The sequence below is a fragment of the Salvelinus fontinalis genome, chromosome 24 (genome assembly GCF_029448725.1).
Source record: "Salvelinus fontinalis isolate EN_2023a chromosome 24, ASM2944872v1, whole genome shotgun sequence".
In the NCBI taxonomy this organism is placed as follows: domain Eukaryota; kingdom Metazoa; phylum Chordata; class Actinopteri; order Salmoniformes; family Salmonidae; genus Salvelinus; species Salvelinus fontinalis.
Window position 1 is genome coordinate 36,425,920 of NC_074688.1, and position 27,607 is coordinate 36,453,526.

General features: G+C 44.4%; 1 protein-coding gene across 4 annotated transcripts in view; it reads right to left on the bottom strand.

Moving 5' to 3' along the window:
• slc36a4 (solute carrier family 36 member 4) overlaps positions 1-27,607 on the bottom strand; it is a 230,844-nt gene that overhangs the window by 181,697 nt on the left and 21,540 nt on the right. For all 4 annotated transcript variants that reach the window (XM_055880596.1, XM_055880595.1, XM_055880598.1 and 1 more), the window contains exons 9-10: positions 15,783-15,881; positions 2,889-3,058 (exon numbers count right to left, since the gene is read on the bottom strand). In XM_055880596.1, coding sequence (XP_055736571.1) covers positions 2,889-3,058; positions 15,783-15,881 — 269 coding nt within the window. The remainder of the gene's footprint in view (positions 1-2,888; positions 3,059-15,782; positions 15,882-27,607) is intronic.

Here is a 27,607-nt window from a genome sequence, read left to right on the forward strand (position 1 = left end):
GATTAATATTATGGTGTTTCTATTCCAAGGAAAACAAAAAACTCTGGGTCTCCGTTAGGATGGAGCAGAAAATATGACGCTGTACAACGTGATGGTCGGGAGTACAGTACTGGGCTACTTAGCTAAAGAATCCCCGTGTCCTGCAGGAGACCGGGGTTCAATTACCGACGGGGAGGAAGGAGTAGGCTGTCCTTGTAAATAATAATTTGTTCTTAACTGACTTGCCTAGTTAAATAAAGGTTACACTAAGAGCATAACATTTCTACACCCTAATTTTATAATTGTAGTCTAACCATCACCAAAACAGAGATTCCATGAAAATAAAAATCTCATTCATTTATGAAGACCAGTCCCCATTCTTGTCTCAGAGCAGAGTGAAATGGTGCTAAAATAGTAGTAGACTATTGCTTCTAACTTCAATATGCTCTTTAAATAAATCAGACCTACATCACTTTTAACCACTTTACAATGATTTTGAGATACAAAGACAATATTATAATATCTACTTTTTTTGTATATTTTTTTCATGATTGTAAATTCTCACTGGACCCAATTTTCATATGAGGCGACCCTTAGTTTGGGAACCACTGCTATAGCCTATGCATGGGCAGAGAAACACAAGGTAGCAATCTTTCCAAGGAAAAGTACTTCCTAATATATGATTAGGCTATAGTTTACTACATTGCCTAGAAATAAATATTGATCACCAATATTTGTCTCAGTCTGAAAATTGTCCCACTCCTAAAAAGGTAGGCTATAAATGTAGCTGAAAAGTCTCTCCAACTCCTACTCAACTCTCTTCAAACTAAGTCTAGCCTATTGGCTAATACCGGTAGCCTAATATAATGGGCCACATGAGAATCTCTGGTAATTTAACCTATTTCTTAATTTATTTTTGTGCATCTTGATATTGCCTATAGGGCGCATAATTGCTGGGACCATGGCTGGCAAGTGAGATGCGTCACATACACCTAAAATAACATTGCGGGACTGCGGTTGGGTTCGGGACCAGTTATTGCTGTACCGGGTGGGTGTTAGACAGAAAGCCACCAGCAGCGGGCGGGGTGCGGCTGCAGGTGCGGGTGGGAGCGGGATAAATAAAACAGTCCCCCGCAGACCTCTACAGTAATACAACATGGTAACTGACCATGGCATACCTCGTCTGGTCATGTTACACTGAGCTGACCTCTACAGTAATACAACATGGTAACTCACCATGGCATACCTCGTCTGGTCATGTTACACTGAGCTGACCTCTACAGTAATACAACATGGTAACTCACCATGGCATACCTCGTCTGGTCATGTTACACTGAGCTGACCTCTACAGTAATACAACATGGTAACTCACCATGGCATACCTCGTCTGGTCATGTTACACTGAGCTGACCTCTACAGTAATACAACATGGTAACTCACCATGGCATACCTCGTCTGGTCATGTTACACTGAGCTGACCTCTACAGTAATACAACATGGTAACTCACCATGGCATACCTCGTCTGGCGATGTTACACTGAGCTGACCTCTACAGTAATACAACATGGTAACTGACAGCCACATTTCACACAAACTCAAACAAAGAGGACAAAAGGACATATCACAGAGACACACACTACATGGATACTAGGCTTGGACAGTATACCGGGGAACGGGAAAACAGGCAGGAGATGGTTTATCAATACAGTCAATACCGTCAAAACTATTTCTTTGAAGTTTTTCAAATAAATGTGAATATTTGTAGCTCCTTTTAAAGTAAATACCTGCAGTCAACTTGTATAATACGTTAGGAGATAAAGCAGATTGCGTTCTTCATTTCACCCGTCACATTATTTTACATTATGAACCTTACCAGTAGTCCCCAGTCATGTGGTGTTTGTTTACAAGCACACAATGAGAGACCAGCGCCTTGTGAGTCACTCACTGTGGTGCAGCATGCGCCGGTTGACCTAGTTACAGTATGGAATTCACAACTTTCAAATGTTTGCCAACAAGATATCTTATTTTACATTTACATTTTAGTAATTTAGCAGATGCTCTTATCCAGAGCAACTTACAGGAGCAATTAGGGTTAAGTGCCTTACTCAAGGGCACATCGACACATTTTTCACCTAGTCGGCTTGTGGATTCAAACCAGCAACGTTTCAATTACTGGTCCAATGCTCTTAACCGCTAGGCTACCTATTAAGTTAACTGTCTAAAATGTGCTAAATGTACTTCAATTGTGGATAGTTTAGATAGTTAATTTAGCTTCTTCTAGAAACAAGAGCCTTGCTGTCTAATATAGGTTTTATGCACGCAGAAACCTGAGTAGCATTTTTGAGATACTTGTATAAGTTTATGAGCTGTGATGTCTGTCCTGCAAATAGTTTGTCAGAGACTGCATAACATTATCGCATTGCGCTTGTTAGCATTTAGCTAGCATTCGCTATGGAATTTGGGGTTTGAGAGCTCAATGGGGTTTGAGAAAAGCGCCCGTTGTGTTTAGCATTGCCAAATTTTGGTTGGTATGAAGGTAGGACAATGTGGATACCGCCCAAGTCTAGAGGAGGCAGCATATAATACTGACACACACGCAAATCATAATTAAAATTGATGTAACCACACACATACACACACACTACACAGTCGCACATTGACTACAAACACACAGTACACACCCACAATACCGTCGCCATAGTACTGAGAGGGCCAACCTAACCTCTCTGTCCACTACAGCATCAGAGAAACCCTTTACTGGGAGTCGGAGCAGGTCAATTTGTTCCTAGGTCTCTTTACAACAAGCTCCTTTAAAAAGGCCAGCCACCCAGCCATCTACACCGTATCCGCTAACAGACACCGTGTACTACCATGTTCAACCATCTTCCTGTTTATGTGACGGGGCTCACCATGCGTTGTGAGGAAGGTTAAGGGTTATGCTTCCTTTGATGTCATCACCAAAGTGGAGGTAGCCCAGCGTTGCCAAGACAACGTAGAGGACGATGGTGATACCCATCCCGATGTTTAGAGCCGTGGGGAACCGCTTCGGTTCCTTCATCTGGTTCTCTAGAGGAAGAACCTGCCACATACACACAGAGGGAGATTGTCAAGAAACCAGGAATGCTGTATAATAAAAGTAATGCAACACAAATAAATAAATTATCTTGAATAAAAGCCTGGAAAGAGTCCCCCCGAAAAACTAAGTATTGAGATCTGAAAAAGCCACGAAAAGATGAAAAGCATCATCCTTCTGTTGAATAACAAATCCTTGGCAGAGAGAAGGATAACTGAGCAGATAAGAGGTCTCTGATTACATTATACATGGTGACCTACGTTAACCCCAGACGTTTACCAAGCTCAAGGATCAGACTTTTGCTGGGGATGAGGAGAGTTGGTATGCTGGGTGAGAGGGAGGGTGGGTGTTGAATGTTTTAGGTGCTGTCGTTTGGCTCGTGCCCCGTGGGGATGCAGCATGGCAGGGTGGCAGGAAACATTATCACTGCTAAGTACCACACACACACTGAAGAACTGCTCTCCGCTCTCTGCCCTGGGAACGCATCTCGATCTGGGCAGAGGGATTAATGATTGGTATTCATCACCAAACCTCCACATAAAGAGACCGTGGCATAATTAGATCCCCAGACACTCGCACCTACCTCCCTTTCTCTCTTTCTTTCATTCCCTCTCGCTCTTCCCCTCCTCACGTCAAGAAAATATAGATGCTTTCTAATTTGGGTAACAACAGTTTCATTTGAACAGGTTTAAACCTGGCTGTCAAAATCACATACATATTCAATGAACAGATGTATTTTTCTTTCCCTCTTCCCTTCTTGGTAGTGACTGATCAGTTCTTGACAGGGGCTTGTTACCTCTCCTCCTGATGCGACTGAAAAGTTGTCGGACTGCTGTTTGACTTGGTGATTCATGACTTCGTCTGGCAGCGAATTGAGAACAATTGCAGCACCAACAAGGCTCACAGACACAGAGGGATGGTGAACACTTCAAAGACCTGATTTCTGATGCACTGATTATGCATACAAAACACACTATTAGACTAATGTATGAAAGCACACAGCCAACAAGAATGTATCTTTAGGTGTCAGAGTAAGTGGATACATCTAAATCACAATAAAAAGTTGTCAAGGGCCTCTCCTGTTTGGCTATCTGTCCAAGAACCTTACCTCACTCACAACAAAACATCTCAAACACATTGCCCTCAAACCACAAACTCCGTAACAGGGCAAACCAGCCAAGACTCCAACAGTGACTGAGTTGCTTCAGAGCCAGAGAAGTAACATGCCAAAACTCCACTGATCTAAGAGACCCGACTAAAGCCACAGTGCCAGGAGCCCCTGCCTTCTTACCGCCACATCAAGCAGGGTGTGTGAGATGGCGGCATTGGGCAGAGAGCTGGTCTGCATTCAGCAGACAACAGGTGGTTCAGTTAACAAGCTAATAACACTGACCTCTCAGCCTGGGGGTACAACCCACTAATGAGAGAGGAGCAGACACATACAGAGACATAGATGTGGACAGAGAGAGAGAGAGAGAGAGAGAGAGAGAGAGAGAGAGAGAGAGAGAGATGGAGGAGAGTAGGAGAGATAGAGGGGAGAGTGAGGGATAAAGACAGAGACAGACAGACAGAAAGACACAGACAACAGAGAACAGACAAACAGAAAGACACAGACAGGCAGAGACACAGACAAACAGAAAGACACAGACAAACAGAAAGAGAGAGACAGACATAACCAAACACAGACCCAAACAGACAGAGACAGACAGACCCAAACAGACAAACAGAAACACAGACCCAAACAAACAGAAACAGACAGACAGACAGACAGACCCAAACAGAAACAGACAAAAAGAAAGACAGACAGACAGACAGACAGACAGACAGACAGAGAGAGACAGACAAACCCAAACAGACAGACAGACCCAAACAGACAGAGACAGACAGGCCCAAACAGACAGAGACAGACAGACCCAAACAGACAGAGACAGACAGACCCAAACAGACAGACCCAAACAGACAGACAGACCCAAACAGACAGACCCAAACAGACAGAGACAGACCCAAACAGACAGAGACAGACAGACCCAAACAGACAGAGACAGACAGACCCAAACAGACAGAGACAGACAGACCCAAACAGACAGAGACAGACAGACCCAAACAGACAGACAGACCCAAACAGACAGAGACAGACAGACCCAAACAGACAGACAGACCCAAACAGACAGACAGACCCAAACAGACAGACAGACCCAAACAGACAGACAGACCCAAACAGACAGACAGACCCAAACAGACAGACAGACCCAAACAGACAGACCCAAACAGACAGACAGACCCAAACAGACAGAGACAAACAGACAGACAGACCCAAACAGACAGAGACAGACAGACCCAAACAGACAGAGACAGACAGACCCAAACAGACAGACAGACAGACCCAAACAGACAGAGACAGACAGACCCAAACAGACAGACAGACCCAAACAGACAGAGACAGACAGACCCAAACAGACAGAGACAGACAGACCCAAACAGACAGAGACAGACAAACAGAAACACAGACACACAGACAGACACACAAACAGAAACAGACAGACCCAGAAAAACCCAGACAGAGACACCCAGACCCAAACAGACAGAGACCCAGACAGAAACCGACACAGACAGAAACAGACAGACAGACAAAGACAGACCCAGACAAACAAACCCAGACAGAGCGAGACAGACCCAAAAAGACAGACAGACACACAGACACACACACACAGACAGAGATAGACATTTAGACCCAGATAGACAAACAGAGAGACACAGACAGACACGGACAGACACGGACAGAAACAGACAGAAACAGACAGAAACAGACAGAAACAGACAGAAACAGACAGAAACAGACAGAAACAGACAGAAACAGACAGAAACAGACACAGACAGAAACAGACAGACAGACAAAGACAGACCCAGACAAACAAACCCAGACAGAGCGAGACAGACCCAAAAAGACAGACAGACACACAGACACACACACACAGACAGAGATAGACATTTAGACCCAGATAGACAAACAGACAGAGACACAGACAGACACGGACAGAAACAGACAGAAACAGACAGAAACAGACAGAAACAGACAGAAACAGACAGAAACAGACAGAAACAGACAGAAACAGACAGAAACAGACAGAAACAGACAGAAACAGACAGAAACAGACAGAAACAGACAGAAACAGACAGAAACAGACACCGACAGAAACAGACACCGACAGAAACAGACACCGACAGACACAGACAAACAGACAGAGACAGACAAACAGACAGAGACAGACAGACAAACAGACAGAGACAGACCCAGACAACGACAGACAGACCCAGACAGACAGACCCAGACAGACAAAACCCAGACAGAGTCAGAGACAGACCCAAAAAGACAGACATACACAGACAGACAGACATACACAGACAGACATACAGACAGACAGACAGACAAAGACAGACAGACCCAAAAAGACCACACACACACACACACACACACACACACACACACACACACACACACACACACACACACACACACACACACACACACACACACACAGAAAAATACAGACACAGACAGACAGAGACACACAAACACATATAGACACAGACAGAGACAGACAGACAGACAGACAGGCAGACCCAGACAAACAAACCCAGACAGAAACAGACCCAGAGAAAGACAGACACACACACACACACACACACACACACACACAGACAAACCCAGACAGAGACAGAGACACACACACACACACACACAGAGACAGAGAGACAGACAGAGAGACAGACACACAGACAGACCCAGACAGACAAACAGACGAGACACACACACAAACAGAGACAAAGTCAGAGACAGAGACAGAGACAGAGACAGAGACAGAGACAGAGACAGAGACAGAGACAGAGACAGAGACAGACAGACAGACAGACAAGCCCAGACAGAGAGAGACCGACCGACACACACACACACACACACACACACACACACACACACACACAGGGAGACCGACACACACACACACACACACACAGGGAGACCGACACACACACACACACACACACACAGGGAGACCGACACACACACACACACAGGGAGACCGACACACACACACAGGGAGACCGACACACACACACAGGGAGACCGACACACACACACAGGGAGACCGACACACACACACACACAGCGAGACCGACACACACACACACACACAGCGAGACCGACACACACACACACACACACACAGGGAGACCGACAGACACACACACACACAGCGAGACCGACAGACACACACACACACAGCGAGAGCGACACACACACACACACAGCGAGAGCGACACACACACACACAGCGAGAGCGACACACACACACAGCGAGAGCGACACACACACACACAGCGAGAGCGACACACACACACAGCGAGAGCGACACACACACACACAGGGAGAGCGACACACACACACACAGGGAGAGCGACACACACACACACAGGGAGAGCGACACACACACACACAGGGAGAGCGACACACACACACACAGGGAGAGCGACACACACACACACAGGGAGAGCGACACACACACCCACAGGGAGACAGACACACACACACACAGGGAGAGCGACACACAAACACAGGGAGAGCAACACACAAACACAAAAGGAAGAGCGACACACACACAGGGAGAGCGACACACACACACAGGGAGAGCGACACACACACACACAGGGAGACCGACACACACACACACACACACAGGGAGAGCGACACACACACACAGGGAGAGCAACACACACACACACACACAGGGAGAGCGACACACACACACACACACAGGGAGACCGACACACACACAGGGAGACCGACACACACACACACAGCGAGAGCGACACACACACACAGGGAGAGCGACACACACACCCACAGGGAGACCGACACACACACCCACAGGGAGAGCGACACACACACAGGGAGAGCGACACACACACACACAGGGAGAGCGACACACACACACACAGGGAGAGCGACACACACACACACAGGGAGAGCGACACACACACACACACACACACACACACACACACACAGGGAGACCGACACACACACACACAGGGAGACCGACACACACACACAGGGAGACCGACACACACACACAGGGAGACCGACACACACACACACACACAGGGAGATCGACAAACACACACACACAGGGAGACCGACAAACACACACACACAGGGAGACCGACAAACACACACACACAGGGAGACCGACAAACACACACACACAGGGAGACCGACAAACACACACACACAGGGAGACCGACAAACACACACACACAGGGAGACCGACAAACACACACACACAGGGAGACCGACACACACACACACAGGGAGACCGACACACACACACACAGGGAGACCGACACACACACACACAGGGAGACCGACACACACACACACACAGGGAGACCGACACACACACACAGGGAGACCGACACACACACACACAGGGAGACCGACACACACACACACAGGGAGACCGACAAACACACACACAGGGAGACCGACACACACACACACAGGGAGACCGACAAACACACAGGGAGACCGACAAACACACACAGGGAGACCGACAAACACACACAGGGAGACCGACAAACACACACAGGGAGACCGACAGAGAGAGAGACAGAGAGAAAAGGGAAGATAAAGCAGTAGACTGGGTAGAAGAGCATGGTAAATGAAAAACAGAAAGAGAAAATGAAAGCAAATATAGAGACAAGGTCAGATGAAAGACAAAAAATATTCAAAGAGGACACTAAACTATTTGAAGTTTATCAGTGCTGAAATGTTATAATCATCATTAATTCCCCCAAATATGTGTTCTTGACCATGAATATCAAAGTGATAAGTCATTTCTTTCTTAAGGCGTCCGTCTGACACTGAGGTTGAAACTGGTTCATCAGCCCCCCTCTCCCCTTCGGTTAGACTCTCGCCACTACCTTAGCACTCGAGCGGCTAATATGCAGGCAGATTAAGCAGTCACACAACGCTAAAGAACAGCCTCTCTCTCTCTGCCTGTAGTCATGACAACAGTTCTCCTTCATTGACCTATCCAACTAATTTGTCATCAATTAAAGGTTAATTAAAGGTTAATTGATGGCAATTTAGTATTAAGGCAATGAAGAGGGCAATATGGGATTGTCAGTAGGGAAGGGAGGCCTAGCCAGCTATTATCTCTCAGCCAATCACCTGCCGCCAACCGCGCAATGCAACAAATCAGGAGTAGCAGCATTAAGCCAATCACCTGAGTCATTGTGTCGTCTTTCTCGCACCACAGCAACCCAACAGCCATTTTGTGTTTATGCCAAAAGGTTGAGACCTCGACTAACTACTGCTGACCTCAGGTTGGCCACAATCCCCTTGTAATGAGAGAAGAGGTCAAAGGTCCCTGCTACCAGTAAGACATGATCGCTTCACATTATATTACTGTACGGTATTACATCACCCTGGGCAGATTTTCTCTACTGTTAGTCTTGGGCCAGAGTATAGCGTGTGTGTGCGCGCAAAATGAGGCTGTGGATCTGTTCATACATCACTCGCAGAGCGGGCAAAGAGTGTGACAGAGACAAAGTGTGTTTGCATATGTGGAGACTGGATTTTGTTTGGGTGTAAATGGGCATGCTATGATACATGTCAAAATGAGCTTGGGATGTGCTTGTGTACATACGTCATGTCCATGTATATTACTGAACAGTGTGTGTCCATGAATATGGATAAGTAAGAGAGTGTAGCCTACGTTAGTAAGAGCGCCTGCATTGCATGTGGGGTGTAGGTAGCTATGTGTATGTCTATATGTATGAATACATACGTACGTACCAGTGGTTTCAACACAAACTTGGCCGGGGGCATTTTTTTATAGATATTCATTTTTTTAGTGGGTAGATCAGTTTTAGTATTGCAGATAGACTGTAGCTTCCAATGTAATTGTCTACATCACTTCCAATCCCCCATATATGTTTTAGCAAAAAATATATATTTGTATATCTATATTTTTCCTTTATTACTCTACCACCCAGGCCAAGGGTATTAGATGAAGTCTATTTATACAGAAACCTACAGTGAGCAAGGCTCAATCAGCCCTCTGCAGAGCTCACCTCCTGCGCAGAGAAGCAGGCAGCGCTGGGTAGAGGAGCCAAGCACAGTGTATGTATGTATTAGCATTACATAACAGTCAGCCTCCACACCCGAGAAACCCTTTAAGAAACCCCCAGCCCAATAAAACCCTGGTTTGAGGCAGGAGCCGAATCCCCATCCCTAATTGCAATATTTATGTCCTCTGCTACATTTGTCATTCTGGAATTTCAATCGATCAGGCTGGCCAGCTGAAGCTTCAGCCTCAGAATTTTAGTTCAAAAGAAGTGTCTCCGGCAGGCCATAGGAAAATACTAGACCTGCCATTAAAGACAAAGAAATTAGGTGAGCCACGGAGGAGAAAGGGGGCTCTGGAAAACAGATTAAGACACGAGACCGAGGGGAAAACCTTTTTGCCTGTTGCACTTACTAGGTCAGCATTTCTGTTAGAAAAGAGAGAGAGAGGGCTGGAGAGGGAGAGAGAGCGAGAGGGCGGGAGAGGGAGAGAGAGCGAGAGGGCGGGAGAGGGAGAGAGAGCGAGAGGGCGGGAGAGGCAGAGATAGAGAGAGAGAGAGAGGGAGAGAGAGAGAGAGAGAGAGAGGGCGGGAGAGGGAGAGAGAGGGCGGGAGAGGGAGAGAGAGAGAGAGAGGGCGGGAGAGGGAGAGAGAGAGAGAGAGGGCGGGAGAGGGAGAGAGAGAGAGAGAGGGCGGGAGAGGGAGAGAGAGAGAGAGAGGGCGGGAGAGGGAGAGAGAGAGGGCGGGAGAGAGAGAGAGAGAGGGCGGGAGAGAGAGAGAGAGAGGGCGGGAGAGAGAGAGAGAGAGGGCGGGAGAGAGAGAGGGCGGGAGAGAGAGAGGGCGGGAGAGAGCTAGAGAGGGCGGGAGAGAGAGAGAGAGAGATAGAGAGGGCGGGAGAGAGAGAGAGAGAGAGAGAGAGAGAGAGAGAGAGAGAGAGAGAGAGAGAGAGAGAGAGAGAGAGAGAGAGAGAGAGAGAGAGAGAGAGAGAGAGAGAGAGAGAGAGAGAGAGAGAGAGAGAGAGAGAGAGAGAGAGAGAGAGCGGGAGAGAGCGAGGGAGAGAGAGAGAGGGCGGGAGAGGGAGAGATAGAGGGTGAGAGAAAGAGGGAGATAGAGGGTGGGAGAGAGAGAGGTTGGGAGAGAGAGGGTGGGAAAGGGAGAGGGAGAGAGAGATGGAGAGAGAGAGGGTGGGAGAGAGGGTGGGAGAGGGAGAGAACAAGAAATAGAGAAAAGTAAGATAATGAAAACCAGATTTGCATTTCTAAACCTGAGGGTCTGACACAAAATTGTGCCATTTCGAACTTTATCTGCAACGTTATATTATTTTGTACGACTACAGCGGTTTCCCCTATCCAGCTGTACAGAGGGGTATCGCTCGATTGGCAACACAATGGAATATAACGTTGCACATAAAGTTTGGAATGACAATTTCATGTGTACAACATCTAAAAGACCTGCATCACTATACTTAGAGCTTTGCAGTTTAGAAAAGGTATTTGGGTGTTTTTGTAGCCTTTGTTCATGTTTATCTGTGGCCCCCATATTGCAGAACAAGCAACAAGGAAGAGTATCACGAGTTGGGGTAAGTTTCTCAAAACCAAGTGAAATTACAAAAAAAAAGTGTCTAGACCCTTATAACAAACATTTTGATTTGGTTAAAAAAAAAAATGTCCTTTAACAGATGTAGTTTAAAATGTCCTTTCTCTCTCTCTCTCTTCAGAGTGGCTCTCTGAATTAAACGGAACCCAGAGCAGTATTATGTAAATCAGAGGAGTAGATCACTGGCAACAGATCTCTGGGTGCACATTGGATCTACTGTAGCGTGAAGACACAAATAAGCAGCAACGCCTTCTCCATTCAAATAGAAAGCAAAGCCCAGGGAAAGTGGAGAGATCAAAGTCATGGAAATCTCTCTCTGCACAAAACAGCCTATCTACACAGTATACAAACAACCTGCCAAGAGAACCAGGGAGCCTGTGTCAATAGCCACAAGTAGCGGTCTCTCTTCAAAATAAGATTAGAACAATTGTTCTGTGCCGTACTACATTTTTGGGGGCTTTTCTCGCCCTCACCCACCCCCCCTCCCCGGAGCCAGAGGAGAAAACTTTAACAAATTCACCAAAGACTTTCACCCACGGCCTGTATCCATCTGCTAACTGCCCTGGACTTGATGGAGGAGTTAGAGGTAAGAGGCCAAACACTACCTATAAACTCCCTGGAATCACACACTACCTATAAACTCCCTGGAATCACACACTACCTATAAACTCCCTGGAATCACACACTACCTATAAACTCCCTGGAATCACACACTACCTATAAACTCCCTGGAATCACACACTACCTATAAACTCCCTGGAATCACACACTACCTATAAACTCCCTGGAATCACACACTACCTATAAACTCCCTGGAATCACACACTACCTATAAACTCCCTGGAATCACACACTACCTATAAACTCCCTGGAATCACACACTACCTATAAACTCCCTGGAATCACACACTACCTATAAACTCCCTGGAATCACACACTACCTATAAACTCCCTGGAATCACACACTACCTATAAACTCCCTGGAATCACACACTACCTATAAACTCCCTGGAATCACACACTACCTATAAACTCCCTGGAATCACACACTACCTATAAACTCCCTGGAATCACACACTACCTATAAACTCCCTGGAATCAAACACTACCTATAAACTCCCTGGAATCACACACTACCTATAAACTCCCTGGAATCAAACACTACCTATAAACTCCCTGGAATCACACACTACCTATAAACTCCCTGGAATCAAACACTACCTATAAACTCCCTGGAATCACACACTACCTATAAACTCCCTGGAATCAAACACTACCTATAAACTCCCTGGAATCAAACACTACCTATAAACTCCCTGGAATCAAACACTACCTATAAACTCCCTGGAATCACACACTACCTATAAACTCCCTGGAATCACACACTACCTATAAACTCCCTGGAATCACACACTACCTATAAACTCCCTGGAATCACACACTACCTATAAACTCCCTGGAATCAAACACTACCTATAAACTCCCTGGAATCAAACACTACCTATAAACTCCCTGGAATCACACACTACCTATAAACTCCCTGGAATCACACACTACCTATAAACTCCCTGGAATCACACACTACCTATAAACTCCCTGGAATCAAACACTACCTATAAACTCCCTGGAATCAAACACTACCTATAAACTCCCTGGAATCACACACTACCTATAAACTCCCTGGAATCAAAAGCAGAGGCATCCAAAGGTGCAGCACACAGCCTTGCGCTAATCTACCGTCTTAAAATACTTACTTACTTACAGTCTTAGTTTATCCTTGAGAAGGGTGAGAGAGATCTTCTGGTAAGGTGAGGATTAAAGGGGGTTTAGGTGATTGTTTGGAAAGAAACCTGCAACCCAGCTTAATAACCTTCCTTTAAACTCTGAAGCCCAAAGCCAAAACACCTAAAAGTTGCTTTAGCTGGCCTAGCCAACACAATTAGCATTAGCGCCAAGAGTATCTGCAGGGAGCTGAACTAGTTCTCTGTTTTATGAACTTTGTGCTGGAGAGACAGGTGGAGAATGTACAGATAAAGGTGTGTCAGTAAGTGAGAAGCACACCAAAGCACTTTGGCCCAGTTTTTAGTGCTAGAAGGAACCATAGTTTGAGCTAACAGAAGTCAAGTACCTACTGGAGATGTGGGAAAGGAAAGGGGACAACTAAATCACAACTGAACGCATTCAACCGAAATGTGTCTTCCACATTTAACCCAACACCTTCCCTCTGTTAGATACGCTTTTACTGGCAGCAGCGCTGGCCAATCAGTTATTACCAATTGGCCCAGTGACACCCGTTTCAGGCCGGCTCTCTCCCTTCCCCATTGCTTATCCCAGGGGAATGGTGTGAAGATCACATCCCCAGGCGGATAATTACCCTGTCAGGGTGACTGAGAGAACCCATATGGTCGTGGATCACTACCAGAGAGAGAGGAGAGAGAGAAGGCACTCAGAGAGAGTGGAACGGGATAACTGGAGGAGGCTTAACTACTTCAATTATTTATTTACTTTATCTGCTATCATTCATTCTTCCTTCCTGGTCATCTATCCTATCTGAGCAGCGTCAGCAATTCTCTCCACAACCTTTCTCTCTTATTTTGTACTCTTCTCTCCTTCTTCCTCCCTCTGTAGGGAGATGTGCTGATCCGGAGGGGCCTGGCTGTCGGGTTGTCGTGGTGACGTGTCGGCCATCACCCTGTGCCCACCGGTTGGCTGATTAATGGGTTAGCGGCGGTCAGGGAGTATTCCTCTGCCCCTCTGTCAACACACCGTGGTACCACCTCATACATCATCATGCCCATGGCGGGCGCACACACACACACACACTTATCCTTATCTGCAGGACACCATCTCCATCAAATCCCCAGCTCCAGCTGAATCCCCATCCCCACTGAATCCCCAGCTCCAGCTGAATCCCCATCTCCACTGAATCCCCAGCTCCAGCTGAATCTCCATCCCCACTAAATCCCCATCCCCGCTGAATCTCCAGCTCCAGCTGAATCTCCATCCCCACTGAATCCCCAGCTCCAGCTGAATCCCCATCAAATCCCCAGCTCCAGCTGAATCCCCATCCCCACTGAATCCCCAGCTCCAGCTGAATCCCCAGCTCCAGCTGAATCCCCATCCCCACTGAATCCCCAGCTCCAGCTGAATCCCCATCTCCACTGAATCCCCAGCTCCAGCTGAATCTCCATCCCCACTAAATCCCCATCCCCGCTGAATCTCCAGCTCCAGCTGAATCTCCATCCCCACTGAATCCCCAGCTCCAGCTGAATCCCCATCAAATCCCCAGCTCCAGCTGAATCCCCATCCCCACTGAATCCCCAGCTCCAGCTGAATCCCCATCCCCGCTGAATCCCCAGCTCCAGCTGAATCCCCAGCTCCACTGAATCCCCAGCTCCAGCTGAAGGTTAGCGTTAGCTTAACCCTCTGATTAGCCCAGTTTAACCCTCTCACCAGGAGTTATCATTGGACTTTTCCATTCTTCAACCCTCTCATCGGAGGTCAGCATTTAACTTAGCTAAGGTTAACCTAACGTAGCAGGCACACAGCAGCGTTTTTCTTTCTGGTCCTGGTGAGAAAAAAATAAAATGCCGGGGGAGGTTCACTTTCACACTTCATCCAATCCAGTAAATGTGGAGGAGGAGTTAAGATGGAGTGGTGTCGACTTGTTGACGTCCAAAAGCGGAAGTCAGGCTTCTCTTTTCATTTCCCTTGAAAACCAGATGCATCCTCTTGTTAACGACCACGCTGAGGGTAAGATGAGTATGTGATCTCACCATCCTCACTATTCACCCTGGATCAATTATATGACATTAACACTAATACTATCCTTGGCTTGAACATTCTCTAAGCCATGCAGTGTTCAAGGCTTTTAACTGCAGCCGTGGCCCGTGGTCCCCAATCATCATCCAATCCAAAGCTGGTCACATAAGTGCCGGAACCAATCAGGTGTTTCTAACTACATAAGGGTTTGGGCAAATAAGAGTCCCAGTTGTTGAAGAGTACTTACCACTCCGATGCCTTCGAAGGCAAAGATGGCTGTTCCGAAGAAGAAGGGGAACTTGCCCAAGGGGGAAGTGAGAGGGAGACGTTGAAGGTCCCCAAAATCCTGTCAGAGAGGGGTGACAGCAGACAGAAGAGCAGGCGTTTAGGAAAACAGGGACTATGACAGACTGTCAGAGAGGGATGACAGCAGACAGAAGAGCAGGCGTTTAGGAAAACAGGGACAATTACAGTCTTTCAGAGAGGGGCGACAGCAGACAGAGGAGCAGGCGATTAGGAAAACAGGGACACTAACGCATTAGTCTGTCAGAGAAGCTACTCCCATAAGGGTCTATAGAACAGAATCAACTTCCTCATCACTGCCAAGGACACAAGAGACACTGGCTCAGAGACACAGTGAAGAGAGGGCAAGATTTCCCCTGACTCACAGATAAAACCGAGTGATACAGCGAGAGGGAACAGAGAAAAAGAAGAATCCCAGGCACAGAGTGGAAGGAATGAATGAAAGGACAGTAAGAGAGTCCCATAACACATTAGTCAGAGACTAAGAGACAGAACAGAAAGAGAGGGAGGAGAAATGGAGTTAGGTCACCTAGCCGTCAACCCATTTACCTAACGGTGAATTAGGGATGCAGTGTTGTGTTCCCCTGTGGACGCGTGTCGTCTACCGCGTCACACAGAGACGCCCAGCGACTGACAGGGGTCCTAATGAATCTATTTAAAACTTAATTCAGCTGGTGATTGATGAGGGCTGTTCACAAGGGCACCTAGACCACTGCCCGGAACACTGCCCAGCCACCCACCCACACAGCTGAGGGATGAGCTGTGCCACACACACTCGCAGATACACAACCCTGGCTGGCACAACCTTCTGTGGGAAATCTAAAACAGCAATCAACGCTGGATTACACGACACGTCAGGAACACTTACATCTGATGTCAATCTGCTCCAAAAGGCCTAATTGTATTCTTAGAATGACCTTGGGAACAGTCCAAGTAGACAAGCTTTTAAACGTTGTTCTTCATCGCTCATAGAAACAAAGTGCACCCTGACACTGACTGTTCAAATCTTTCATTGTAAACACAAGTCATGGACCCTATACTTTCTTGGAAATGGAAATCGCCCGGAGAACCATGTCTCACAGGAGACGTGTAGTGGCTACAATGGAGAACCATGTCTCACAGGAGACGTGTAGTGGCTACAATGGAGAACCATGTCTCACAGGAGATGTGTAGTAGCTACAATGGAGAACCATGTCTCACAGGAGACGTGTAGTGGCTACAATGAAGAACCATGTAGTGCTGAGCATGCTTTTTGAAATCGGTTCAGTTTTGGTTCATTCTAAAATAATTATCAGTTTTCGATTCAGTTTTGATGTTCTTACACATTAAATGCACTATGTGGATTGAACGTTGTAATAACACTGAATAAAACAATTAATAAAAGTCCCAAGATGGTAGTCATAGCCGCAGGTAGTAGTTTGGGGAGTAGGGGGAGTGAACAGGCGACTCCAGGATGCTGGCCTTCAAGGCAGAGTGGCAAAGAAAAAGCCATATCTCAGACTGCCAATAAAAAGAAAAGATTAAGATGGATATTTAACTAGGCAAGTCAGTTAAGAACACATTCTTATTTTCAATGACGGCCTAGGAACAGTGGGTTAACTGCTTGTTCAGGGGCAGAACGACAGATGTTTACCTTGTCAGCTCAGGGATTCTATCTTGCAACCTTACAGTTAACTAGTCCAACGCTCTAACCACCTGCCTCTCATTGTACTCCACGAAGAGCCTGCCTGTTACGCAAATGCAGCAAGAAGTCAAGGTAAGTTGCTAGCTAGCATTAAACTTATCTTATAAAAAACAACCAATCTTAACATAATCACTAGTTAACTACACATGGTTGATGATATTACTAGTTTATCTAGCGTGTCCTGCGTTGCATATAATCGATGCGCCTACTTCGACAAACGGTGAGCATTTAACAAGCACATTTGCGAAAACAGCACTGTCGCTGCACTAATGTACCTAACCATAAACATCAATGTCTTTCTTTAAAATCAATACACAAGTATATATTTTTAAACCGGCATATTTAGTTAATATTGCCTACTAACATGAATTTCTTATAATTAGGGAAATTGTGTCACTTCTCTTGCGTTCCGTGCAAGCAGTCAGGGTATATGCAGCAGTTTGGGCCGCCTGGCTCGTTGTGAACTGTGTGAAGTCCATTTATTCCTAACAAAGGCCGTAATTAATTTGCCAGAATTGTACATAATTATGACATAACATTGAAGGTTGTACAATGTAACAGCAATATTTAGACTTAGGGATGCCACCCGTTAGATAAAATACGTAACGGTTCTGTATTTCACTGAAAGAATAAATGTTTTGTTTTCGAAATGATAGTTTCCGGATTCTACCATTTTAATGACCAAAGGCTCGTATTTCTGTGTGTTATTATGTTATAATTAAGTCTATGATTTGATAGAGCAGTCTGAGTGAGCGGTGGTAGGCAGCAGCAGGCTCGTAAGCATTCATTCAAACAGCACTTTCTTGCGTTTGCCAGCAGCTATTGCTCTGTTTATGACTTCAAGCCTATCAACTCCCGAGATTAGGCTGGTGTAACCGATGTGAAATGTCTATCTAGTTAGCGGGGTGCGCGCTAATAGCGTTTCAAACGTCACTCGCTCTGAGACTTAGAGTAATTGTTCTCCTTGCTCTGCATGGGTAACGCTGCTTCGAGGGTGGCTGTTGTCGATGTGTTCCTGGTTCATACCCAGGTAGGAGCGAGGAGAGGGACGGAAGCTATACAGTTACACTGGCAATACTAAAGTGCCTATAAGAACATCCAATAGTCAAAGGTATATGAAATACAAATCCTATAGAGAGAAATAGGCCTATAATTCCTATAATAACTACAACCTAAAACTTCTTACCTGGGAATATTGAAGACTCATGTTAAAAGGAACCACCAGCTTTCATATGTTCTCATGTTCTGAGCAAGGAACTTAAACGTTAGATTTTTTACATGACACATATTGCACTTTACTTTCTTCTCCAACACTTTGTTTTTGTATTATTTAAACCAAATTGAACATGTTTCATTATTTATTTGAGGCTAAATAGATTTTATTGATGTATTAAGTTAAAATAAGTGTTAATTCAGTATTGTTGTAACTGTCATTATTACAACTCAAATGGGGGGGGGGAAATATATATATAAAAATAAATAAATAAAAATCGGCCGATTAACGGTATCGGCGTTGAAAAATCATAATCGGTCGGAACTCTAGTTGAGACTGGTGTTTTGCGGCTACTATTTAATGAAGCTGCCATTTGAGGGCTTGTGAGGCGTTTGTTTCTCAAATTAGACACTCTAATGTACTTGTACTCTTGCTCAGTTGTGGACCGGGGCCTCCCACTCCTCTTTCTATTCTGGTTATAGACAGTTTTTGCTGTTCTTTGAAGGGAGTAGTACACAGCGTTGTAAGAGAGCTTCAATTTCTTCGCAATTTCTCGTATGGAATAGCCTTCATTTCTCAGAACAAGAATAGACTGACAAGTTTCGGAAGAAAGATCTTAGTTTCTGCCCATTTTGAGCCTGTAATCGAACCCACAAATGCTGATGCTCCAGATGCTCCAGTCTAAAGATCAGTTGTATTGCTTCTTTAAAGTCAGCACTACAGTTTTCAGCTGTGCTAACATAATTGCAAAAGGGTTTTCTAATGATCAATTAGCCTTTTTAAAGTGATAAACTTGGATTAGCTAACACAACGTGCCATTGGAACACAGGAGTGATGGTTGCTGATTATGGGCCTCTGTACGCCTATGTAGATATTCCATAAGATAAATCTGCCATTTCCAGCTACAATAGTCATTTACAACATTAACAATGTCTACACTGTATTTCTGATCATTTTGATGTTATTTTAATGAACAACAAATGTGCTTTTCTTTCAAAAAGGACATTTCTAAGTGACCCCAAACTTTTGAAAGGTAGTGTATTTATTTTTATAATTTCTTTTTTCAGGGTGTACTTTTCACTTAGATCATGTATTTTCAGATACGCAAAGCAACCGCTTTCTATCCCTCTCCATCACGTGGTTCTCTTTTCCCTCAGTCTCCGTGTCTGCACCGCACAGACCGGACAAGTTTAAGCAGACACGCAATGGATTATGGTCATTAATTACCACGATTTCTGCGCTAAACTACAGTACCACTCAAAAGATGACACACCTACCCATTCCAGGGTTTTTCTTTACTTTGACCATTTTCTACATTGTAGAATAATAGTGAAGACATCGAACCTATGATATAACACATTTGGAATCATTTAGTAACCAAAAAAAGTGTTAAACAATTCTAAATATATATTATATGAGATTCTTCAAAGTATTCACCCTTTGCATTGATGACAGCTTTACAAACTCTTGGTATTCTCTGAACCAGCTTCATGAGGTAGTCACCTGAAAAGCATTTCAATTAACAGTGCCTTGTTAATAAATTCATTTGTGGAATTTCTTTCCTTCTTAATGCTTTTGAGCCAATCAGTTGTGTTGTGACAAGGTAGGGGTGGTATAAAGAAGATAGCCCTATTTGGTAAAAGACCATGTCCATATTATGGCAAGAAAAGCTCAAATAAGCAAAGAGAAACAACAGTCCATCATTACTTTAAGACATGAAGGTCAGTCAATTCGGAACATCTTCAAGTGCAGTCGCAAAAACCATCAAGTGCAATGATTAAACTGGCTCTCATGAGGACCACCACAGGAAAGGAAGACCCAGAATTACCTCTGCTGCAGAGGATAAATTCATTAGAGTTAGCGTCACCTCAGATTGCAGCACAAATAAATGCATCACAGAGTTCAAGTAATAGACACATATCAACATCAACTGTTCAGAAGAGACTGTCAAAATCAGACCTTCATGGTCAAATTGCTGCAAAGAAACCACTACTGAAGGAAACCAATAATAAGAAGGTACTTGCTTGGGTCAAGAAACATGAACAATGGACATTAGACTGGTGGAAATCTGTTCTTTGGTCTGATGAGTCCAAATCTGAGATTTTTGGTTCCATCTGCCGTGTCTTTGTGAGACGCACAGTAGGTGAACGGATGATCTCCGCATGTGTGGTTTCCACCATGAAGCACGGAGGAGGAGGTGTGATGGTGTGGGGGTGATTTGCTGGTGACACTGTCAGTGCTTTATTTAGAATTCAAGGCACACTTAATGAGCATGGCTTCCACAGCATTCTGCAGTGATACGCCATCCCATCTGGTTTGCGCTTAGTAGGACTATCATTTGTTTTTCAGCAGGACAATGACCCCAACACTCCTCCAGGCTGTGTAAGGGCTATTTGATGAAGAAGGAGAGTGATGGAGTCCTGCATCAGATGACCTTGACTCCACATTCACCAACCTGAACCCAATTGAGATGGTTTGGGATGAGTTGGACCGCAGATTGAAGATAAAGTAGCCAACAAGTGCTCAGCATACAGTTGAAGTCAGAAGTTTACAAACTCATTTTTCAACCACTCCACAAATGTCTTGTTAACACACTATAGTTTTGGCAAGTCGGTTAGGACATCTACTTTGTGCATGACAGAAGTAATTTTTCCATCAACTGTTTGTAGACAGATTATTTCACTTGATCACAATTCCAGTGGGTCAGAAGTAACATACACTAAGTTGACTGTGCCTTTAACCAGCTTGGAGAATTCCATAAAATTATGTCATGGCTTTAGAAGATTCTGATAGGCTAAATGCCATCATTTAGGTCTATTGGAGGTGTACCTGTGGATGTATTTCAAGGCCTACCTTCAAACTCAGTATCTCTTTGCTTGACATCATGGGAAAATCAAAAGAAATCAGCCAAGACCTCAGAAAAAGAATTGTAGACCTCCACATGTCTGGTTCATTCTTGGGAGCAATTTCCAAACACCATGAAAGTACCATGTTCATCTGTACAAACAATAGTACGCAAGAATAAACACCATGGGACGCAGCCGTCATACCGCTCAGGAAGGAGACGCGTTCTGTCTCCTAGAGATGAGTGTACTTTGGTGCAAAAAGTGCAAATCAATCCCAGAACAACAGAAAAGGACCTTGTGAAGATGCTGGAGGAAACAGGTACAAAACTATCTATATCCACAGTAAAACGAGTCCTACATCGACATAACCTGAAAGGCCACTCAGCAAGGAAGAAGCCACTGCTCCAAAACTGCCATAAAAAAAGCCAGACTACGGTTGGCAACTGCACATGGGGACAAAGATCGTACTTTTTGGAGAAATGTGCTCTGGTCTGATGAAACAAAAATAGAACTGTTTGACTATCATGACCATCGTTATGTTTGGAGGAAAAAGTGTAGGCTTGCAAGCCGAAGAACACCATCCCAACTGTGAAGCACAGGGATGGCAGCATCCATGATGTGGGAGTGCTTTGCTGCAGGAGGGACTGATGCCCTTCACAAAATATATGGCTTCATGAGGAAGGACAATTATGTGGATATATTGAAGCAACATTTCAAGACATAAGTCAGGAAGTTAACGCTTGGTCACAAATGGGTCTTCCAAATGGACAATGACCACAAGCATACTTCCAAAGTTGTGGCAAAATGTCTTAACCTAGCGGAACCCCTCGCCAACACCCAATAAAATTGCAGGGCGCCAAATACAAATCAACAGAAATCACATAAATCGGATTTCTAAAATGTACAAGTATTAGGCACCATTTAAAGATAAAATTCTCGTTAATCCAGCCACAGTGTCTGATATCAAAAATGCTTTACAGCGAAAGCTCCACAAACGATTATGTTAGGTCACCACCAACTCACAGAAAAACCCAGCAATTTTTCCCACCAAAGAGAGGAGTCACAAAAAGCACAAAGAGATAAAATGTATCACTAACCTTTGATGAACTTCATCAAATGACACTCATAGGACTTCATGTTACACAATAGATGTATGTTTTGTTCGGTAAAGTTCATATTTATATCGAAAAATCTTATTTTACATTGGCGTGTTAGATTCAGTAGTTCCAAAACATGCAGTGATATTGCAGAGAGCCACATGAATTCACAGAAATACTCATAATAAATGTTGATGAAAATACAGCTATTATACATTAAACTTTAGATACACTTCTCCTTAATGCAACCGCTGTGTCAGATTTCAAAAAAACTTTACGGAAAAAGCATAATCTGAGAACGGCGCTCAGAGCCCAAACCAGCCAGAGAAATATCCGCCATGTTGGGTAGTCAACATTATTCATTAAAAGCATTATAAATATTCACTTACCTTTGATGATCTTCATCAGAATGCACTCCCAGGAATCGCAGTTCCACAATAAATGCTTGTTTTGTTCGATAATGTCCATCATTTATGTCCAATAGCTTCTTTTGTTAGGGCGTTTGGTAAACAATCCAAAAGCGCGATCTGGTTCATTCGGACGAAACGTTCAAAAAGTTATATTACAGGTCAAAGAAACTTGTCAAACTAAGTATAGAATCAATCTTTAGGATGTTTTTATCAAAGAAGTTCAATAATGTTCCAACCGGAGAATTCCATTGTCTGTAGAAAAGCACTGGAACGAGAGCAACCTCTCAAGTAAAAGCGCATGACTGAGAACGAGGCTGTAGGCAGACCCCTTAGTCAAACAGCTCCCATCCCCTTCACATGAGCAGCCTGAAACAACGTTCTAAAGACAGTTGACAGCTAATGGAAGCCTTAGGAAGTGCAAAATAACCCATATCCCACTGTGTATTCGATAGGGGTGAGTTCAAAAACTAAAAACCTCAGATTTCCCACTTCCTGTTTGGATTTTTTTCTTCAGTTTTTGCCTGCCATATGAGTTCTGTTATACTCACAGACATCTTTCAACCAGTTTTAGAAACTTCAGAGTGTTTTCTATCCAATACTAATAATAATATGCATATATTAGCATCTGGGACTGAGTAGGAGGCAGTTCACTCTGGGCACGCTATTCATCCAAAAGTGAAAATGCTGCCCCCTATCCCAAACAAGTTAAGACAGGGAATTTTTACTAGGATTAAATGTCAGGAATTATAAATGTATTTGGCTCAGGTGTATGTAAACTTCTGACTTCAACTGTATGTGGGAACTCCTTCAAGACTGTTGGAAAAGCATTCCAGGTGAAGCTGGTTGAAAGAATGCCAAGAGTGTGTAAAGCTGTCAACAAGGCAAACTTTGAAGAAACTAAAATATATTTTGATATGTTTAAAACTTTTTTGGTTACTACATGATTCCATGTTTTATTTTAATAGTTTTGATGTCTTCAATATTATTCTACAATGTGGAAAATTGTAAAAAATTAAAAAATAAAACATTTAATGAGTAGGTGTCCCTAAACTTTTGACTGGTATTCTATGTAAAATATTGGCCTGCTGGAAACTACAACTCTACATCACACGGTTCAGGCATGATCTGATTTACACTACCGGTCTAAAGTTTTAGAACAATAAAAACTGCAAAAATGTGGGTGAAATGTAAGCAGTTCAAGTCCCGTGAATAACCTTGGTGAATAACCTTGGTGAATGCACCAATTTGTAAGTCGCTCTGGATAAGAGCGTCTGCTAAATGACTTAAATGTAAATGTAAATGTAACCTGAAATGGTTCAAAAAGGTAAGCGGTAAACTGCCAGAGGTTAAAAATATAAGTTTACCAGAAGGTTACCAATAACTGAAAAATAATGTACATTTCAGAGTTATAAAAAAAAGCTATTTTCCAGGGAACAAGTAAAGGGTTAACAACTTACAGCTGTTCTGCAGCAATGGAAGTAAATTAAGCCTTGAAAGTTGGTGCTAACAATTCCTACAGGTGTCCAAATTTTTGCTGATTACTCTGTCTGTATTAACGCAGTGTTGGAACAGACTGTTACTACACCCTCTTAAGTATTATTTGGACAGTATTGTACTGCAATAAGTAGTATATTGCTATCATAATGGCAAGAAAAAAGCAATTAACAAAGGAAGCCAGACAGACCATATTAACCCTTAAAAGTGTAGGTCTTTCCTTAAGAGAAATTGCAAAGAAAGCCATGGTGTCAGTGAGTAGTTTTCTACATCATCAAAAGGCACTTGGAAACTGGAGGGAGCTCTGACAGGAAGAGGTCTGACAGACCTAAAGCCAAACCAGAATCAGAAGACAAGTTTCTGAGAGTCAACAGCTTACGTGATAGCCGGCTCACAGGACAACAGCTTCAAGCACAACTTAATACTGGTCGAAGTAAACAAGTCTCAGTTTCAACTGAGACAACTACTGTGATTATTATTATTTGACCATGCTGGTCATTTATGAACATTTGAACATCTTGGCCATGTTCTGTTATAATCTCCACCCGGCACAGCCAGAAGAGGACTGGCTACCCCTCATAGCCTGGTTCCTCTCTAGGTTTCTTCCTAGGTTTTGACCTTTCTAGGGAGTTTTTCCTAGCCACCGTGCTTCTACACCTGCATTACTTGCTGTTTGGGGTTTTAAGCTGGGTTCCTGTAAAGCACTTTGTGACATCAGCTGATGTACGAAGGACTATATAAATACATTTGATTTGATCTGTGAAGAGAAGACTTCAAGCTGCAGGTTTGACAGGACGAGTGGCAGTAAGAAAGCCATTGCTAAAATGGCAAAATTAGAGAGGCTTGCCTGGGCCATAAAGCACCGCCAGTGGACTACTGAAGACTGAAAGAAGGTCTTATGAATCAAAATTTTAAATCTTCGATTCATCACGCAGGGTTTTTGTACACCATCGAGTAGGTAAAAGGATGGTTCCTCAGTGTGTGACACCAACTGTCAAACATGGAGGAGGATGTCTCGGGCTCTTTTGCTGGATCCAGAGTCGGCGACTTGCACAGAGTGAGTGACACCCTGAACCAAAACTGCTACCACAGCATTTTGCAGCGCCATGCAATACCCTCTGGTGTATTGGTCAAGGGTTTACACTTTCTGGGAACTTCTGCAACAGTGTTAGGAAGAACTTTCCGAACAATATTTGATTTCCATTGTAGAAAGAATGGCACGAGTCTGTTCGGCTGATATCTGCCCAAGCTGGCTATTTTGACAAGTCAAAAATGTAGATTACATTTTGTTGAACAAAAGGATTCCATGATTTATTTTTTGTCTCCAATTGTTTATTTGTTCTATTCTTTCATTTCAGAGTACATTAAACTGTGTGAATTTCAATAAAAACTGGAAAAATAGTTGTTCTAAAACTAGAAAAATAGTAGTTGTTCTAAAACTTTAGACCGGTAGTCTCTACAGAAACTGCACATCGAGATCACAACAAAAAAAAACTGTAAATGAGTTGTTTAAATGTTGTCGTTTTTTTTTTTTTTTTTTTTTAATCGCTCAGCAGTACACAGGAGACATGTAGTGGATAAAAGGGAGTCTCACGTTTCACAGAAGCAGACAGTACAGACACAAGGGGTATGATCTTCCACAGCGCACATATGCAGACCACAGGGAGATTCAATATTTTACACAGACAGCTACTACCCAGTTCCCACACACACATACAGTAGCTTACACACACACACACACACACACACACACACACACACACACACACACACACACACACACACACACACACCAGATTGTTCACAGTCAATTGGTAATTGCCAAAGATGCTTACCATTTAACCTACAGGCATTCAGTTACATAATTTTTCCGTGATTACGATCTTATCTCATCGCTGCAACTCCCCAACGGGCTCGGGAGAGGCGAAGGTCGAGTTATGCGTCCTCCGAAACATGACCCGCCAAACCACACTTCTTAACACCCGCCCGCATCACCCGGAAGCCAGCTGCACCAATGTGTCGGAGGAAACACTGTTCAACTGACGGCTGAAGTCAGCCTGCAGGGGCCCGGCCCGCCACAAAGTGTCGCTAGAGTGTGATGAGCCAAGTAAAGACCCCCCGGCCAAACCCTCCCCTAACGACGCTGGGCCAATTGTGCGCCGCCCTATGGGACTCCCGGTCACCGCCGGTTGTGACACATCGAACCCGGGTCTGTAGTGATGCCTCAAGCACTGCGATGCAGTACCTTAAACCACTGCACCACTCAGGAGGCCCTAGCTACATTATCTTTAACCATGTCCCTGTCTGAGGTACACTGAAGACAGGCTTCAGGTCAATATCAAAGCCAACACATGGGGGCGCGTCACCACAACAGTGTAAAAACAGTCTGGAACAGCTGGGGGTATGGTGTGTGTGTCTCACACAGACTTCCTCGATAAGGTGCTGGAGAAAATAGACAAGTCCAAAGAAGAATATATCATCTTCCCACACACCCGTTTGAATCACAGATTTTAAGTGCCTAGGTTGAGAACCGTTGTGCAGGTGGACGACAACATCTGGAGCGTGACTACCACATAAACAAACTGTACTAGTGTAGTGTTAAACATGGATAACCGTTTCCCATTGACTTATTCCACTTACCGTCATGATGCACTGGAAGATGATGATGACCCTGACGGCCACAACAACAGTGTAAACAACATGCTTACCGTCGTGATGCACTGGAAGATGATGATGACCCTGACAGCCACAACAACAGTGTAAACAACAACAGTGTAAACAACATGCTTACCGTCGTGATGCACTGGAAGATGATGATGACCCTGACGGCCACAACAACAGTGTAAACAACAACAGTGTAAACAACATGCTTACCATCGTGATGCACTCGAAGATGATAATGACCCTGACGGCCACAACAACAGTGTAAACAACATGCTTACCGTCGTGATGTACTGGAAGATGATGATGACCCTGACGGCCACAACAACAGTGTAAACAACATGCTTACCGTCGTGATGTACTG